The sequence below is a fragment of the Homarus americanus genome, unplaced genomic scaffold, assembly GCF_018991925.1.
Source record: "Homarus americanus isolate GMGI-L3 unplaced genomic scaffold, GMGI_Hamer_2.0 scaffold34581, whole genome shotgun sequence".
Classification (NCBI taxonomy): domain Eukaryota; kingdom Metazoa; phylum Arthropoda; class Malacostraca; order Decapoda; family Nephropidae; genus Homarus; species Homarus americanus.
The window spans coordinates 784,264-802,745 of NW_024719123.1; the positions used below are offsets into that span (position 1 = coordinate 784,264).

At 58.5% G+C, this 18,482-nt stretch overlaps 2 protein-coding genes across 2 annotated transcripts; both read left to right on the top strand.

The window, feature by feature from the left end:
• The first annotated feature begins 29 nt into the window (after positions 1-29).
• Positions 30-2,701, top strand: LOC121859925 (collagen alpha-1(VII) chain-like). Its single transcript, XM_042356884.1, has 3 exons — positions 30-158; positions 1,609-1,836; positions 2,258-2,701. The coding sequence occupies exons 1-3, from the start codon at positions 30-32 to the stop codon at positions 2,699-2,701; spliced, it is 801 nt and encodes a 266-aa protein (XP_042212818.1).
• Positions 2,702-4,084: 1,383 nt separating this feature from the next.
• On the top strand, positions 4,085-18,123 carry LOC121859926 (collagen alpha-1(I) chain-like; the record flags this gene model as incomplete). Its single annotated transcript, XM_042356885.1, has 14 exons — positions 4,085-4,250; positions 4,678-4,885; positions 6,212-6,357; positions 7,082-7,261; positions 7,963-8,142; positions 9,493-9,627; positions 10,081-10,322; positions 12,081-12,225; positions 12,847-12,979; positions 13,831-14,009; positions 15,361-15,495; positions 15,949-16,130; positions 16,256-16,479; positions 17,978-18,123. Coding segments are annotated over exons 1-14 (2,401 nt in total), but the record flags the coding sequence as incomplete, so codon positions are not given.
• Positions 18,124-18,482: the final 359 nt, after the last annotated feature.

Genomic DNA, 18,482 nt, shown 5'->3' on the forward strand with positions numbered 1-18,482 from the left:
GGCGCCCCAAGGGGCTCTGCTTGGCGGCAATGGTGCCCCCAGGGTCCCTTACAGAAGCGGTGGCGCCCCAAGGGGCGTCGGTACCCTCAAGGGCCTTCCCAGGGGCCCTACCAGAGACGTCCTCTGCCTGGAGACCTATGGCTTTTGGTCGTAGTGTCGTACATATTGCATACGTCCAGCAATCCCTTACTTAACTATGATTGGTGGACTAAAATGTAAATGCAAATATCAGCCAATAGGAGAACAGAGCAGTCAGTCAGCACAACACCCCAACTTATGTTTTACTGTTGGATATTTATTCTCCTTTACATTGTTCATGGTGTGATGATACTGGAAATGCGATGGGTGGAGTATTTATTCATATCTTCCATTGTTCTAAATGTGCAAAAACAACTGCCTCCCCCCCACGGTCAATCCAGTGATAGTGCGCCATGGGGCCCTCCCATTTGCCCTACCAGGTGCGTCGCCCTAGGGGCTCTCACAAAGGGTGTTGGTGCCCCCAGGGGCCCTGGCAAGGGCAGTGGCGATCCCAGGGGCCCTGCCAGGGGCGGTGGCGCACCCAGGGGCCTTCCCAGGGGCGGTGGCGCCCACAGGGACCCTCCCAGGGGCACCGGTACCCCCAGGGGACCTCTCAGGTGTGGTGGCGCCCCCAGGGGCTCGTCAAGGGGTAACGTCGCCCCCAGGGGGCCCGCCAAGGGGTAACGTTGCGCCCATGGGACCGCCAAGGGGTAACGTCGCCCCCAGGGGCTCTTCTTTGGGGCAGCGATGCACCTAGGGGCTCTCCTCAGGGGCACCGGTGCCCCCAGGGGAGCTCTCAGGTGTGGTGGCGACCCCATGGGCCCGCCAAGGGGCTCTTCTTCTTAGGGGCAGCGATGCCCCCAGTGGCTCTCCTCAGGGTCAGCGGTGCCCCCAGGGGACCATCCAGAGGCGGTGGCGCCCCAAGGGGCGGCGGTACCCTCAGGGGCCTTCCCAGGGGCCCTACCAGAGGCGTCCCCTGCCTGGAGACCTATAGCTTTTGGTTGTAGTGTTGTACATATTGCATACGTCCAGCAATCCCTTACTTAACTGTGATTGGTGGACTAAAATGTCATTCCAAATAACAGCCAATAGGAGAACAGAGCAGTGAGTCAGCACAACACCCCAACTTATGTTTTCCTGTTGGATATTTATTCTCTTTTACATTGTTCATGGTGTGATGATACTGGAAATGCGATGGGCGGAGTATTTATTCACATCTCCCATTGTTCTAAATGTGCAAAAACAACTGCCCCCACGGTCAATCCAATGATAGTGCCCCCTGGGTCCCTCCCATGTGCCCTACCAGGTGCGTCGCCCTAGGGGCTCTCCCAGGGGTGTCAGTGCCTCTAGGGTCTCTGCCAAGGGTGGCGGGTCTCCCAGGGGCCCTGTTAAGGACGGTGGCGCACCCAAGGGCCTTCCCAGGTGCAGTGTCACCCACGGGGTCCCTCCCAGGGGCACCGGTGCCCCCAGGGGACCACTCAGGTGTGGTGGCGTCCCCAGGGGCCCGCCAAGGGGTAACGCCGCCTCCAGGGGCCCGACAAGGGGTAACGTTGACCCCAGGGGACTGCCAAGGGGTAACGTCGCCCATAGGGGCTCTTCTTAGGAGCAGCGAGGACCCCAGGGGCTCTCAGGGTCAGCGGTGCCCCCAGGGGTTCTCTCAGGTATGGTGGCCCCCCCAAGGGCCTGCCAAGGGGTAACGCCGCCTCCAGGGGCCCGATAAGGGGTAACGGTGACCCCAGGGGACCGCCAAGGGGTAACGTCGCCCATAGGGGCTCTTCTTTGGAGCAGCGAGGACTCCAGGGGCTCTCAGGGTCAGCGGTGCCCCCAGGGGACCTTCCAGAGGCGGTGGCGCCCCAAGGGGCGACGGTACCTTCAGGGGCCTTCCCAGAGGCCCTACGAGAGGCGTCTCCTGCCTGGAAACCTACAGCTTTTGGTCGTAGTGTCGTACATATTGCATACGTCCAGCAATCCCTTACTTAACTGTGATTGGTGGACTAAAATGTAAATGCAAATATCAGCCAATAGGAGAACAGAGCAGTCAGTCAGCACAACACCCCAACTTATGTTTTTCTGTTGGATATTTATTCTCCTTTACATTGATCATGGTGTGATGATACTGGAAATGCGATGGGCGGAATATTAATTCATATCTCCCATTGTTGTAAATGTGCAAAAACAACTGCCCCCACGGTCAATCCAGTGATACTGCCCCCTGCGGCCCTCCCATTTTCCCTACCAGGTGTGTCGCCCTAGGGGCTCTCCCAGGGATGTCAGTGCATCCAGGGGCCCTGCCACGGGTGGCGGCGCTATCAGGGGCCCTGTTAGGAGCGGTGGCGCACCCAGGGGCTTCCCAGGTGCGGTGGCACCCACAGGGTCTCTCCCAGGGGCACCGGTGTCCCAAGAAGACCTCTCAGGTGTGGTGGCGCCCACAGGGGCACGCCAAGGGCTAATGTCGCCCTTAGGGGACCGCCAAGGGGTAATGTCGCCCCTAGGGGCCCGCCAAGGGGTAACGTCGCCCCCAGGGGCTCTTCTTCGGGGTTGCGATGCACCCAGGGTCTCCCGTCAGGGTCAGCAGTGCCCCCATGGGACCTTCCAGAGGCAAAGGTGCCCCAAGGGGCGGCGGGACTTTCAGAGGCTTTCCCAGGGGCCCTACCAGAGGCGTCCACTACCTGGAGACCTATAGCTTTTGGTGGTAGTGTCGTACATATTGTATACGTCCAGCAATCCCTTACTTAACTGTGATTGGTGGACTAAAATGTAAATGCAAATATCAACCAATAGGAGAACAGAGCAGTGAGTCAGCACAACACCCCAACTAATGTCTTCCTGTTGGATATTTATTCTCTTTTACATTGTTCATGGTGTGATGATACTGGAAATGCGATGGGCGGAGTATTTATTCATATCTCCCATTGTTCTAAATGTGCAAAAACAACTGCCCCCACGGTCAATCCAGTGATAGTGCCCCCTGGGTCCCTCCCATGTGCCCTACCAGATGCGTCGCTCTTAGGGACTCTCACAGGGGTGTCGGTGCCCTCAGGGTCCCTGGCAAGGGTGGCGGCGCTCCCAGGGGCCCTACTTGGGGCGGTGGCGCACCCAGGGGCATTCCCAGTTGCGGTGGCGCCCACAGTGTCCCTCCCAGAGGCACCGGTGCCCCCAGGGGACCTCTCAGGTGTGGTGGCGCCCACAGAGGCCCGCCAAGGGCTAATGTCGCCCCCAGGGGACCGCCAAGGAGTAACGTCGCCCCCAGGGGACCGCCAAGGGGTAACGTCGCCCTCAGTGGCTCTTCTTTGGGGCAGTGATGGCCCCTTGGGCTCTCCTCAGGGTCAGTGGTGCCCCTAGGGGTTCTCTCAGGTATGGTGGCCCCCCCAAGGGCCTGCCAAGGGGTAACGCCGCCTCCAGGGGCCCGACAAGGGGTAACGGTGACCCCAGGGGACCGCCAAGGGGTAACGTCGCCCATAGGGGCTCTTCTTTGGAGCAGCGAGGACCCCAGGGGCTCTCAGGGTCAGCGGTGCCCCCAGGGGACCTGCCAGAGGCGGTGGCGCCCCAAGGGGCGACGGTACCTTCAGGGGCCTTCCCAGAGGCCCTACCAGAGGCGTCCCCTGCCTGGAAACCTACAGCTTTTGGTCGTAGTGTCGTACATATTGCATACGTCCAGCAATCCCTTACTTAACTGTGATTGGTGGACTAAAATGTAAATGCAAATATCAGCCAATAGGAGAACAGAGCAGTCAGTCAGCACAACACCCCAACTTATGTTTTCCTGTTGGATATTTATTCTCCTTTACATTGTTCATGGTGTGATGATACTGGAAATGCAATGGGCGGAGTATTTATTCATATCTCCCATTGTTCTAAATGTGCAAAAACAACTGCCCCCACGGTCAATCCAGTGATAGTGCCCTCTGGGTCCCTCCCATGTGCCCTACCAGGTGCGTCGCTCTTAGGGGCTCTGACAGGGGTGTCGGTGCCCTCAGGGTCCCTGGCAAGGGTGGCGGCGCTCCCAGGGGCCCTACCTGGGGCGGTGGCGCACCCAGGGGCCTTCTCAGGTGCGGTGGCGCCCACAATGTCCCTCCCAGAGGCACCGGTGCCCCCAAGGGACCTCTCAGGTGTGGTAGCGCCCCCAGGCGCCGGCCAAGAGGTAACGTCGCCCCCAGGGGACCGCCAAGGGGTAACGTCGCCCACAAGGGCTTTCCTTATGGGCAGCGATGCACCCAGGGGCTCTCCTCAGGGTCAGCGGTGCCCCCAGGGGACCATCCAAAGCAGTGGCGCCCCAAGGGGCGACGGTACCCTTGGGGGCCTTCCCAGGGGCCCTACCAGAGGCCTCCACTACCTGGAGACATATAGCTTTAGGTCGTAGTTTCATACGTATTGCATACGTCCAGCAATCCCTTACTTAACTGTGATTGGTGGACTAAAATGTAAATGCAAATATCAACCAATAGGAGAACAGAGCAGTCAGTCAGCACAACACCCTAACTTATGTTTTCCTGTTGGATATTTATTCTCCTTTACATAGTTCATGGTGTGATGATACTGGAAATGCGATGGGCGGAGTATTTATTCATATCTTCCATTGTTCTAAATGTGCAAAAACAACTGCCCCCACGGTTAATCCAGTGATAGTGCGCCCTAGGGCCCTCCCATTTCCCTTACCAGGTGCGTCACTCTTAGGGGCTCTCACAGGGGTGTCGGTGCCCCCAGGGAACCTGGCAAAGGTGGCGGCGCTCCCAGGGGCCCTACCTGGGGCGGTGGCGCACCCAGGGTCCTTCCCAGGTGTGGTGGCCCCAGAGGGTCCCTCCCAGGGGCACCGGTGCCCCCAGGGGACCTCTCAGGTGTGGTTGCGCCTCCAGGCGCCGGCCAAGGGGTAACGTCGCCCCCAGGGGACCGCCAAGGGGTAACATCACCCAGAGGGGACCGCCAAGGGGTAATGTCGCCCACAGGGGCTCTTCTTAGGGGCATCGATGCCCCCAGGGGCTTCGTCAGGGTTAGCGGTGCCCCCAGGGGACCTTCCATAGGCGGTGGTGTAATAGGCCCCTGTCTCATCAACAGAACGTATTATATAAATGGGTCAATACATCTGATATTATATTCAGATTCACCACCCTGTAACTTTCCACTGTCTATGAGTAAGACATGAGATTGACACGTGAGCGGGCAACTTACCCAAGAGGGCGAGACCCATAGCTCAGCATTTCTGTAAGCACGCACTGCGATGCCCCTAAGCTTCAGTAGCTCACCACAACTCATATCGTAAGGACGTGACCTAACGTTTATCATACATAAACGCCGTCCCTTTCTCATTCACTCCTAGACAGTGAGACTTACGGTTGATATACACTCAGGAATTATATATACAACCTTTTATAATAAAACAAAGGAACTACCGTTTGGGTTTCGTTACTTAAAACCCAAATATAAATATGTGTGAACGGACTGGTTAATTGGACAAGCAGCCGATTCAGTGGCGCCCCAAGGGGCGACGGTACCCTCAGGGGCCTTCCCAGGGGCCCTACCAAAGGCGCCCACTACCTGGAGACCTATAGCTTTTGGTAGTAGTGTCGTACATATTGCATACGTCCAGCAATCCCTTACTTAACTGTGATTGGTGGACTAAAATGTAAATGCAAATATCAGCCAATAGGAGAACAGAGTAATCAGTCAGCACAACACCTCAACTTATGTTTTCCTGTTGGATATTTATTCTCCTTTACATTGTTCATGTTGTGATGATACTGGAAATGCGATGGGCGGAGTATTTATTCATATCTCCCATTGTTCTAAATGTGCAAAAACAACTGCCCCCACGGTCAATCCAGTGATAGTGCCCGCTGGGTCCCTCCCATTTGCCCTACCAGGTGCGTCGCCCTAGGGGCTCTCCCAGGTGTGTCGCTGCCCCCAGGGGCTCTGCCAGTGGCGGTGGGGCACCTAGGGGCCTTCCCAGGTGCGGTGGCGCCCATAGGATCCCTCGCAAAGGCACCGGTGCCCCCAGAGGACCTCTTAGGTGTGCTGGCGCCCTCCTAGGGGCCCGCCAAGGCGTAACGTCGCCCCCAGGGAACCGCCAAGGCGTAACGTTTCCCCCAGGGGACCGCCAAGGGGTAACATCGCCTCCAGCGGACCGCCAAGGGGTAACGTCGCCCCCAGGGGACCGCCAAGGGGTAACGTCGCCCCCAGGGGCTCTTTTTTGGGGCAGCGATACTCCCAGGGACTCCTCAGGGGCATCGGTGCCTTCAGGGGAGCTCTCAGGTGTGGTGGCGCCCCCAGGGGTCCGCCAAGGGGTCACGTCGTCAGCAGGGGCTCTTCTTAGGCGCACCGATGCCCCCAGGGGCTCCCCTCAGGGTCAGCCATGCCCCCAGGGGACCTTCCATTGGCGGTGACGCCCCAAGGGGCGGCGGTACCCTCAGGGGCCTTCCCAGGTGCCCTACCAGAGGCGTCCCCTACGTGGAGACCTATAGCTTTGGTGGTAGTGTCATACATATTGCATACGTCCAGCAATCCCTTACTTAACTGTGATTGGTGGACTAAAATGTAAATGCAAATATCAGCCAATAGGAGAACAGAGCAGTCAGTCAGCACAACACCCCAACTTATGTTTTCCTGTTGGATATTTATTCTCCTTTACATTGTTCATGGTGTGATGATACTGGAAATGCGATGGGCGGAGTATTTATTCATATCTCCCATTGTTCTAAATGTGCAAAAACAACTGCCCCCACGGTCAATTCAATGATAGTGCCCCCTAGGTCCCTCCCATTTACCCTACCAGGTGCGTCGCCCTAGGGGCTCTCCCAGGGGTGTCGGTGCCTCCAGGGGCCCTGCAAAGGGTGTCGGTGCTCCCAGGGGCCCTGTTAGGGGCGGTGGCGCACCCAGGGGCCTTCCCAGGTGCGGTGACACCCACAGGGTCCCTCCCAGGGGCACCGGTGGCCCCAGAAGGCCTCTCAGGTGTTGTGGCGCCCACAGAGGCCCGCCAAGGGCTAACGTCACCCCCAGGGGACCGCCAAAGGGTAACGTCGCCCCCAATCGCTCTTCTGTGGTCAGCTATGCCTCCAGGGGCTCTCCTCAGGGTCACCGGTGCCCCCAGGCGATCTCTTAGGTATGGTGGCGCCCCCAGGGGCCCGCCAAGGGGTAACATCGCCCCCAGGAGCTCTTCTTAGGGGCAGAGCGATGCCCCCAGGGTCTCCCCTCACGGACAGCCGTGCCTCCAGGGGTCCTTCCAGAGCAGGTGGCGCCCCAAGGGGCAGCGGTACCCTCAGGGGTCTTCTCAGGGGCCCTACCAGAGGCGTCCCTTACCTGGAGACCTATAGCTTTTGCTGGAAGTGTCGTTCATATTGCATACGTCCAGCAATCTCTTACTTAACTGTGATTGGTGACTAAAATATAAATGCAAATATCAGCCAATAGGAGAACAGAGCAGTCAGTCAGCACAACACCCCAACTTATGTTTTCCTGTTGGATATTTATTCTCTTTTACATTGTTCATGGTGTGATGATAATCGAAATGCGATGGGCGGAGTATTTATTCATATCTCCCATTGTTCTAAATGTGCAAAAACAACTGCCCCCACGGTCAATCCAGTGATAGTGACCCCTGGGTCCCTCCCATGTGCCCTACCAGATGCGTCGCTCTTACGGACTCTCACAGGGGTGTCGGTGCCCTCAGGGTCCCTGGCAAGGGTGGCGATGCTCCCAGGGGCCCTACTTGGGGCGGTGGCGCACCCAGGGGCCTTCCCAGTTGCGGTGGCGCCCACAGTTTCCCTCCCAGAGGCACCGGTGCCCCCAGGGGACCTCTCAGGTGTGGTGGCGCCCACAGGGGCCCGCCAAGGGCTAATGTCGCCCCCAGGGGACCGCCAAGGAGTAACGTCGCTCCCAGGGGACCGCCAAGGGGTAACGTCGCCCCCAGTGGCTCTTCTTTGGGGCAGTGATTGCCCCAGGGGCTCTCCTCAGGGTCAGTGGTGCCCCTAGGGGTTCTCTCAGGTATGGTGGCCCCCCCAAGGGCCTGCCAAGGGGTAACGCCGCCTCCAGGGGCCCGACAAGGGGTAACGGTGACCCCAGGGGACCGCCAAGGGGTAACGTCGCCCATCGGGGCTCTTCTTAGGAGCAGCGAGGACCCCAGGGGCTCTCAGGGTCAGCGGTGCCCCCAGGGGACCTTCCAGAGGCGGTGGCGCCCCAAGGGGCGACGGTACCTTTAGGGGCCTTCCCAGAGGCCCTACCAGAGGCGTCCCCTGCCTGGAAACCTACAGCTTTTGGTCGTAGTGTCGTACATATTGCATACGTCCAGCAATCCCTTACTTAACTGTGATTGGTGGACTAAAATGTAAATGCAAATATCAGCCAATAGGAGAACAGAGCAGTCAGTCAGCACAACACCCCAACTTATGTTTTCCTGTTGGATATTTATTCTCTTTTACATTGTTCATGGTGTGATGATACTCGAAATGCGATGGGCGGAGTATTTATTCATATCTCCCATTGTTCTAAATGTGCAAAAACAACTGCCCCCACGGTCAATCCAGTGATAGTGACCCCTGGGTCCCTCCCATGTGCCCTACCAGGTGCGTCGCTCTTAGGGGCTCTGACAGGGGTGTCGGTGCCCTCAGGGTCCCTGGCAAGGGTGGCGGCGCTCCCAGGGGCCCTACCTGGGGCGGTGGCGCACCCAGGGGCCTTCTCAGGTGCGGTGGCGCCCACAATGTCCCTCCCAGAGGCACCGGTGCCCCCAAGGGACCTCTCAGGTGTCGTAGCGCCCCCAGGCGCCGGCCAAGGGGTAACGTCGCCCTTAGGGGCCCGCCAAGGGGTAACGTCGCCCACAAGGGCTCTCCTTATGGGCAGCGATGCCCCCAGGGGCTCTCCTCAGGGTTAGCGGTGCCCCCAGGGGACCATCCAAAAGCAGTGGCGCCCCAAGGGGCGACGGTACCCTTGGGGGCCTTCCCAGGGGCGCTACCAGAGGCCTCCACTACCTGGAGACATATAGCTTTAGGTCGTAGTTTCGTACGTATTGGATACGTCCAGCAATCCCTTACTTAACTGTGATTGGTGGACTAAAATGTAAATGCAAATATTAACCAATAGGAGAACAGAGCAGTCAGTCAGCACAACACCCTAACTTATGTTTTCCTGTTGGATATTTATTCTCCTTTACATTGTTCATGGTGTGATGATACTGGAAATGCGATGGGCGGAGTATTTATTCATATCTCCCATTGTTCTAAATGTGCAAAAACAACTGCCCCCACTGTCAATCCAGTGATAGTGCGCCCTAGGGCCCTCCCATTTGCCTTACCAGGTGCGTCACTCTTAGGGGCTCTCACAGGGGTGTTGGTGGCCCCAGGGAACCTGGCAAAGGTGGCGGCTCTCCCAGGGGCCCTACCTGGGGCGGTGGCGCACCCAGGGTCCTTCCCAGGTGTGGTGGCCCCAAAGGGTCCCTCCCAGGGGCACCGGTGCCCCCAGGGGACCTCTCAGGTGTGATTGCGCCTCCAGGCGCCGGCCAAGGGGTAACGTCGCCCCCAGGGGACCGCCAAGGGGTAACATCACCCAGAGGGGACCGCCAAGGGGTAATGTCGCCCACAGGGGCTCTTCTTAGGGGCATCGATGCCCCCAGGGGCTCTCGTCAGGGTTAGCGGTGCCCCCAGGGGACCTTCCATAGGCGGTGGCGCCCCAAGGGGCGACGGTACCCTCAGGGGCCTTCCCAGGGGCCCTACCAAAGGCGCCCACTACCTGGAGACCTATAGCTTTTGGGGGTAGTGTCGTCCATATTGCATACGTCCAGCAATACCTTACTTAACTGTGATTGGTGGACTAAAATGAAATGCAAATATCAGCCAATAGGAGAATAGAGCAGTCAGTCAGCACAACACCCCAACTTATGTTTTCCTTTTGGATATTTATTCTCCTTTACATTGTTCATGGTGTGATGATACTGGAAATGCGATGGGCGGAGTATTTATTCATATCTCCCATTGTTCTAAATGTGCAAAAACAACTGCCCCCACGGTCAATCCAGTGATAGTGCGCCCTGGGGCACTCCCATTTGCCCTACCAGGTGCATCGATCTTGGGGCTCTCCCAGGGGTGTCGGCGACCTCAGGGGCCCTGACAAGGGTGTCGGCAATCCCAGGAGCCCTGCCAGGGGCGGTGGCGCACCCAGGGGCCTTCCCAGGTGCGGTGGCGACCACAGGTTTCCTCTCAAGGGCACCGGAGCCCCCAGGGGACCTCTCAGGTGTGGTGGCGCCCTCAGGTGCCCTCCAAGGGGTAACGTTTCCCACAGGTGCCCGCCAAGAGGTAACGTTGCCCCCATGGGACCGCCAAGGGGTAACGTCACCCCCAGGGGACCGCCAAGGGGTAACGTCACCCCCAGGGGCTCTCCTCAGGGGCACTGGTGCCCCCAGGGGAGCTCTCAGGTGTGGTGGCGCGCCCATGGGCACGCCAAGGAGTAACGTCGCCCCCAGGGGCTCTTCTTATGGGCAGCGATGCCCCTAGGGCCTCCCCTCAGGGTCAGTAGTACCCCCAGGGGACCTTCCAGAGGTGGTGGCGCCCCAAGGGGCGGCGCTACCCTCATGGGCCTTCCCAGGTGCCCTACCACAGGCGTTCCCTAACTGGAGACCTATAGCTTTTGGTGGTACTGTCTAGCATATTGCATACGTCCAGCAATCCCTTACTTAACTGTGATTGGTGTACTAGAATGTAGATGCAAATATCAGCCAATAGGAGAACAGAGCAGTCAGTCAGCACAACACCACAACTTATGTTTTCCTGTTGGATATTTATTCTCCTTTACATTGTTCATGGTGTATCAGGAAATGCGATGGCCGAAGTATTTATTCATATCTCCCATTGTTCTAAATATTAAAAAACAACTGGCCCCACGGTCAATCCAGTTATAGTCCACCCTGGGGCCCTCCCATTTGCCCTACCAGGTGCATCGCCCTAGGGGCGGTCCCATGGGTGTCAGTTTCCCCAGGGGCCCTGGGAAGGGTGGCGGCTATCCCAGGGGCCCTGCCAGGGGCGGTGGCGCACCCAGGGGCCTTCCCAGGTGCGGTGGCGCCCACAGGGTCCCTTTCAGGGGCACCTGTGTCCTCAGGGGACCTCTCAGGTGTGGTGGCGCGCCCAGGGGCCGGCCAAGGGATAAGATTGCCCCAGGGGATCTTCTTTTGGGTAGCGATGCCTCCAGGGGCTCTTCTTTTGAGCAGCGATGCCCCTAGGGGCTCTCCTCAGGGGCACCGGTGCCCCCAGGGGAGCTGTCAGGTGTGGTGGCACCCCCAGGGGCCCGCCAAGGTGTAACGTCGCCCACTGTCGCTCTTCTTAGGGGCAGCGATGCCCCCAAGGGTCTTTCTAGAGGCGGTGGCGTCCCAAGGGGTGGCGATACCCTCAGGAGCCTTCCCAAGTACCCTACCAGAGGCTTCCCATACCTGGAGACCTATAGCTTTTGGTGGTAGTGTCGTACATATTGCATACGTCCAGCAATCCCTTACTTAACTGTGATTGGTGGACTAAAATGTAAATCCAAAAAACAGCCAATAGGAGAACAGAACAGTCAGTCATCACAACACCCCAACTTATGTTTTCCTGTTGGATATTTATTCTCCTTTACATTGTTCATGGTGTGATGATACTGGAAATGCGATGGGCGGAGTATCTATTCATATATCCCATTGTTCTAAATGTGCAAAAACAACTGCCCCCACTGTCAATCCAGTGATAGTGCCCGCTGGGTCCCTCCCATTTGCCCTACCAGGTGCGTCGCCCTAGGGGCTCTCCCAGGTGTGTCGCTGCCCCCAGGGGCTCTGCCAGTGGCGGTGGGGCACCTAGGGGCCTTCCCAGGTGCGGTGGCGCCCATTGGATCCCTCGCAAAGGCACCGGTGCCCCCAGAGGACCTCTTAGGTGTGCTGGCGCCCTCCTAGGGGCTCGCCAAGGCGTAACGTCGCCCCCAGGGAACCGCCAAGGCGTAACGTTTCCCCCAGGGGACCGCCAAGGTGTAACATCGCCTCCAGCGGACCGCCAAGGGGTAACGTCGCCCCCAGGGGACCGCCAGGGGGTAACGTCGCCCCCAGGGGCTCTTTTTTGGGGCAGCGATACTCCCAGGTCTCCTCAGGGGCATCGGTGCCTTCAGGGGAGCTTTCAGGTGTGGTGGCGCCCCCAGGGGTCCGCCAAGGGGTCACGTCGTCAGCAGGGGCTCTTCTTAGGCGCACCGATGCCCCCAGGGGCTCCCCTCAGGGTCAGCCATGCCCCCAGGGGACCTTCCATTGGCGGTGACGCCCCAAGGGGCGGCGGTACCCTCAGGGGCCTTCCCAGGTGCCCTACCAGAGGCGTCCCCTACGTGGAGACCTATAGCTTTGGTGGTAGTGTCATACATATTGCATACGTCCAGCAATACCTTACTTAACTGTGATTGGTGGACTAAAATGTAAATGCAAATATCAGCCAATAGGAGAACAGAGCAGTCAGTCAGCACAACACCCCAACTTATGTTTTCCTGTTGGATATTTATTCTCCTTTACATTGTTCATGGTGTGATGATACTGGAAATGCGATGGGCGGAGTATATATTCATATCTCCCGTTGTTCTAAATGTGCAAAAACAACTGCCCCCACGGTCAATTCAATGATAGTGCCCCCTAGGTCCCTCCCATTTACCCTACCAGGTGCGTCGCCCTAGGGGCTCTCCCAGGGATGTCGGTGCCTCCAGGGGCCCTGCAAAGGGTGTCGGTGCTCCCAGGGGCCCTGTTAGGGGCGGTGGCGCACCCAGGGGCCTTCCCAGGTGCGGTGGCACCCACAGGGTCCCTCCCAGGGGCACCGGTGGCCCCAGAAGGCCTCTCAGGTGTTGTGGCGCCCACAGGAGCCCGCCAAGGGCTAACGTCGCCCCCAGGGGACCGCCAAAGGGTAACGTCGCCCCCAGTCGCTCTTCTGTGGTCAGCTATGCCTCCAGGGGCTCTCCTCAGAGTCACCGGTGCCCCCAGGCGATCTCTTAGGTATGGTGGCGCCCCCAGGGACCCGCCAAGGGGTAACATCGCCCCCAGGAGCTCTTCTTAGGGGCAGAGCGATGCCCCCAGGGTCTCCCCTCACGGTCAGCCGTGCCTCCAGGGGTCCTTCCAGAGCAGGTGGCGCCCCAAGGGGCAGCGGTACCCTCAGGGGCCTTCTCAGGGGCCCTACCAGAGGCGTCCCTTACCTGGAGACCTATAGCTTTTGCTGGAAGTGTCGTTCATATTGCATACGTCCAGCAATCCCTTACTTAACTGTGATTGGTGACTAAAATATAAATGCAAATATCAGCCAATAGGAGAACAGAGCAGTCAGTCAGCACAACACCCCAACTTATGTTTTCCTGTTGGATATTTATTCTCTTTTACATTGTTCATGGTGTGATGATACTCGAAATGCGATGGGCGGAGTATTTATTCATATCTCCCATTGTTTTAAATGTGCAAAAACAACTGCCCCCACGGTCAATCCAGTGATAGTGACCCCTGGGTCCCTCCCATGTGCCCTACCAGATGCGTCGCTCTTACGGACTCTCACAGGGGTGTCGGTGCCCTCAGGGTCCCTGGCAAGGGTGGCGATGCTCCCAGGGGCCCTACTTGGGGCGGTGGCGCACCCAGGGGCCTTCCCAGTTGCGGTGGCGCCCACAGTGTCCCTCCCAGAGGCACCGGTGCCCCCAGGGGACCTCTCAGGTGTGGTGGCGCCCACAGGGTTCCGCCAAGGGCTAATGTCGCCCCCAGGGGACCGCCAAGGAGTAACGTCGCCCCCAGGGGACCGCCAAGGGGTAACGTCGCCCCCAGTGGCTCTTCTTTGGGGCAGTGATTGCTCCAGGGGCTCTCCTCAGGGTCAGTGGTGCCCCTAGGGGTTCTCTCAGGTATGGTGGCCCCCCAAGGGCCTGCCAAGGGGTAACGCCGCCTCCAGGGGCCCGACAAGGGGTAACGGTGACCCCAGGGGACCGCCAAGGGGTAACGTCGCCCATAGGGGCTCTTCTTAGGAGCAGCGAGGACCCCAGGGGCTCTCAGGGTCAGCGGTGCCCCCAGGGGACCTGCCAGAGGCGGTGGCGCCCCAAGGACCGACGGTACCTTTAGGGGCCTTCCCAGAGGCCCTACCAGAGGCGTCCCCTGCCTGGAAACCTACAGCTTTTGGTCGTAGTGTCGTACATATTGCATACGTCCAGCAATCCCTTACTTAACTGTGATTGGTGGACTAAAATGTAAATGCAAATATCAGCCAATAGGAGAACAGAGCAGTCAGTCAGCACAACACCCCAACTTATGTTTTCCTGTTGGATATTTATTCTCTTTTACATTGTTCATGGTGTGATGATACTCGAAATGCGATGGGCGGAGTATTTATTCATATCTCCCATTGTTCTAAATGTGCAAAAACAACTGCCCCCACGGTCAATCCAGTGATAGTGACCCCTGGGTCCCTCCCATGTGCCCTACCAGGTGCGTCGCTCTTAGGGGCTCTGACAGGGGTGTCGGTGCCCTCAGGGTCCCTGGCAAGGGTGGCGGCGCTCCCAGGGGCCCTACCTGGGGCGGTGGCGCACCCAGGGGCCTTCTCAGGTGCGGTGGCGCCCACAATGTCCCTCCCAGAGGCACCGGTGCCCCCCAAGGGACCTCTCAGGTGTCGTAGCGCCCCCAGGCGCCGGCCAAGGGGTAACGTCGCCCTTAGGGGCCCGCCAAGGGGTAACGACGCCCACAAGGGCTCTCCTTATGGGCAGCGATGCCCCCAGGGGCTCTCCTCAGGGTTAGCGGTGCCCCCAGGGGACCATCCAAAAGCAGTGGCGCCCCAAGGGGCGACGGTACCCTTGGAGGCCTTCCCAGGGGCCCTACCAGAGGCCTCCACTACCTGGAGACATATAGCTTTAGGTCGTAGTTTCGTACGTATTGCATACGTCCAGCAATCCCTTACTTAACTGTGATTGGTGGACTAAAATGTAAATGCAAATATCAACCAATAGGAGAACATAGCAGTCAGTCAGCACAACACCCTAACTTATGTTTTCCTGTTGGATATTTATTCTCCTTTACATTGTTCATGGTGTGATGATACTGGAAATGCGATGGGCGGAGTATTTATTCATATCTCCCATTGTTCTAAATGTGCAAAAACAACTGCCCCCACTGTCAATCCAGTGATAGTGCGCCCTAGGGCCCTCCCATTTGCCTTACCAGGTGCGTCACTCTTAGGGGCTCTCACAGGGGTGTTGGTGGCCCCAGGGAACCTGGCAAAGGTGGCGGCTCTCCCAGGGGCCCTACCTGGGGCGGTGGCGCACCCAGGGTCCTTCCCAGGTGTGGTGGCCCCAAAGGGTCCCTCCCAGGGGCACCGGTGCCCCCAGGGGACCTCTCAGGTGTGATTGCGCCTCCAGGCGCCGGCCAAGGGGTAACGTCGCCCCCAGGGGACCGCCAAGGGGTAACATCACCCAGAGGGGACCGCCAAGGGGTAATGTCGCCCACAGGGGCTCTTCTTAGGGGCATCGATGCCCCCAGGGGCTCTCGTCAGGGTTAGCGGTGCCCCCAGGGGACCTTCCATAGGCGGTGGCGCCCCAAGGGGCGACGGTACCCTCAGGGGCCTTCCCAGGGGCCCTACCAAAGGCGCCCACTACCTGGAGACCTATAGCTTTTGGGGGTAGTGTCGTCCATATTGCATACGTCCAGCAATACCTTACTTAACTGTGATTGGTGGACTAAAATGAAATGCAAATATCAGCCAATAGGAGAATAGAGCAGTCAGTCAGCACAACACCCCAACTTATGTTTTCCTGTTGGATATTTATTCTCCTTTACATTGTTCATGGTGTGATGATACTGGAAATGCGATGGGCGGAGTATTTATTCATATCTCCCATTGTTCTAAATGTGCAAAAACAACTGCCCCCACGGTCAATCGAGTGATAGTGCCCCCTGGGTCCCTCCCATTTGCCCTACCAGGTGCATCGATCTTGGGGCTCTCCCAGGGGTGTCGGCGACCCCAGGGGCCCTGACAAGGGTGTCGGCAATCCCAGGAGCCCTGCCAGGGGCGGTGGCGCACCCAGGGGCCTTCCCAGGTGCGGTGGCGACCACAGGTTCCCTCTCAAGGGCACCGGAGCCCCCAGGGGACCTCTCAGGTGTGGTGGCGCCCTCAGGGGCCCTCCAAGGGGTAACGTTTCCCACAGGTGCCCGCCAAGAGGTAACGTTGCCCCCATGGGACCGCCAAGGGGTAACGTCACCCCCAGGGGACCGCCAAGGGGTAACGTCGCCCCCAGGGGCTCTTCTTTGCTGCAGCAATGCCCCCAGGGGCTCTCCTCAGGGGCACTGGTGTCCCCAGGGGAGCTCTCAGGTGTGGTGGCGCACCCATGGGCTCGCCAAGGGGTAGCGTCGCCCCCAGGGGCTCTTCTTATGGGCAGCGATGCACCTAGGGGCTCCCTTCAGGGTCAGCAGTGCCCCAGGGGACCTTCCAGAGGTGGTGGCGCCCCAAGGGGCGGCGCTACCCTCATGGGCCTTCCCAGGTGCCCTACCACAGGCGTTCCCTAACTGGAGACCTATAGCTTTTGGTGGTACTGTCTAGCATATTGCATACGTCCAGCAATCCCTTACTTAACTGTGATTGGTGTACTAGAATGTAGATGCAAATATCAGCCAATAGGAGAACAGAGCAGTCAGTCAGCACAACACCACAACTTATGTTTTCCTGTTGGATATTTATTCTCCTTTACATTGTTCATGGTGTATCAGGAAATGCGATGGCCGAAGTATTTATTCATATCTCCCATTGTTCTAAATATTAAAAAACAACTGGCCCCACGGTCAATCCAGTTATAGTCCACCCTGGGGCCCTCCCATTTGCCCTACCAGGTGCATCGCCCTAGGGGCGGTCCCATGGGTGTCAGTTTCCCCAGGGGCCCTGGGAAGGGTGGCGGCTATCCCAGGGGCCCTGCCAGGGGCGGTGGCGCACCCAGGGGCCTTCCCAGGTGCGGTGGCGCCCACAGGGTCCCTTTCAGGGGCACCTGTGTCCTCAGGGGACCTCTCAGGTGTGGTGGCGCGCCCAGGGGCCGGCCAAGGGATAAGATTGCCCCAGGGGATCTTCTTTTGGGTAGCGATGCCTCCAGGGGCTCTTCTTTTGAGCAGCGATGCCCCTAGGGGCTCTCCTCAGGGGCACCGGTGCCCCCAGGGGAGCTGTCAGGTGTGGTGGCACCCCCAGGGGCCCGCCAAGGTGTAACGTCGCCCACTGTCGCTCTTCTTAGGGGCAGCGATGCCCCCAAGGGTCTTTCTAGAGGCGGTGGCGTCCCAAGGGGTGGCGATACCCTCAGGAGCCTTCCCAAGTACCCTACCAGAGGCTTCCCATACCTGGAGACCTATAGCTTTTGGTGGTAGTGTCGTACATATTGCATACGTCCAGCAATCCCTTACTTAACTGTGATTGGTGGACTAAAATGTAAATCCAAAAAACAGCCAATAGGAGAACAGAACAGTCAGTCATCACAACACCCCAACTTATGTTTTCCTGTTGGATATTTATTCTCCTTTACATTGTTCATGGTGTGATGATACTGGAAATGCGATGGCGGAGTATCTATTCATATATCCCATTGTTCTAAATGTGCAAAAACAATTGCCCCCACTGTCAATCCAGTGATAGTGCCCGCTGGGTCCCTCCCATTTGCCCTACCAGGTGCGTCGCCCTAGGGGCTCTCCCAGGTGTGTCGCTGCCCCCAGGGGCTCTGTCAGTGGCGGTGGGGCACCTAGGGGCCTTCCCAGGTGCCGTGGCGCCCATAGGATCCCTCGCAAAGGCACCGGTGCCCCCAGAGGACCTCTTAGGTGTGCTGGCGCCCTCCTAGGGACCCGCCAAGGCGTAACGTCGCCCCCAGGGAACCGCCAAGGCGTAACGTTTTCCCCAGGGGACCGCCAAGGGGTAACATCGCCTCCAGCGGACCGCCAAGGGGTAACGTCGCCCCCAGGGGACCGCCAAGGGGTAACGTCGCCCCCAGGGGCTCTTTTTTGGGGCAGCGATACTCCCAGGGACTCCTCAGGGGCATCGGTGCCTTCAGGGGAGCTCTCAGGTGTGGTGGCGCCCCCAGGGGTCGGCCAAGGGGTCACGTCGTCAGCAGGGGCTCTTCTTAGGCGCACCGATGCCCCCAGGGTCTCCCCTCAGGGTCAGCCATGCCCCCAGGGGACCTTCCATTGGCGGTGACGCCCCAAGGGGCGGCGGTACCCTCAGGGGCCTTCCCAGGTGCCCTACCAGAGGCGTCCCCTACGTGGAGACCTATAGCTTTGGTGGTAGTGTCATACATATTGCATACGTCCAGCAATCCCTTACTTAACTGTGATTGGTGGACTAAAATGTAAATGCAAATATCAGCCAATAGGAGAACAGAGCAGTCAGTCAGCACAACACCCCAACTTATGTTTTCCTGTTGGATATTTATTCTCCTTTACATTGTTCATGGTGTGATGATACTGGAAATGCGATGGGCGGAGTATAAGCAATACGTAACTGAACGAAGCATACCGA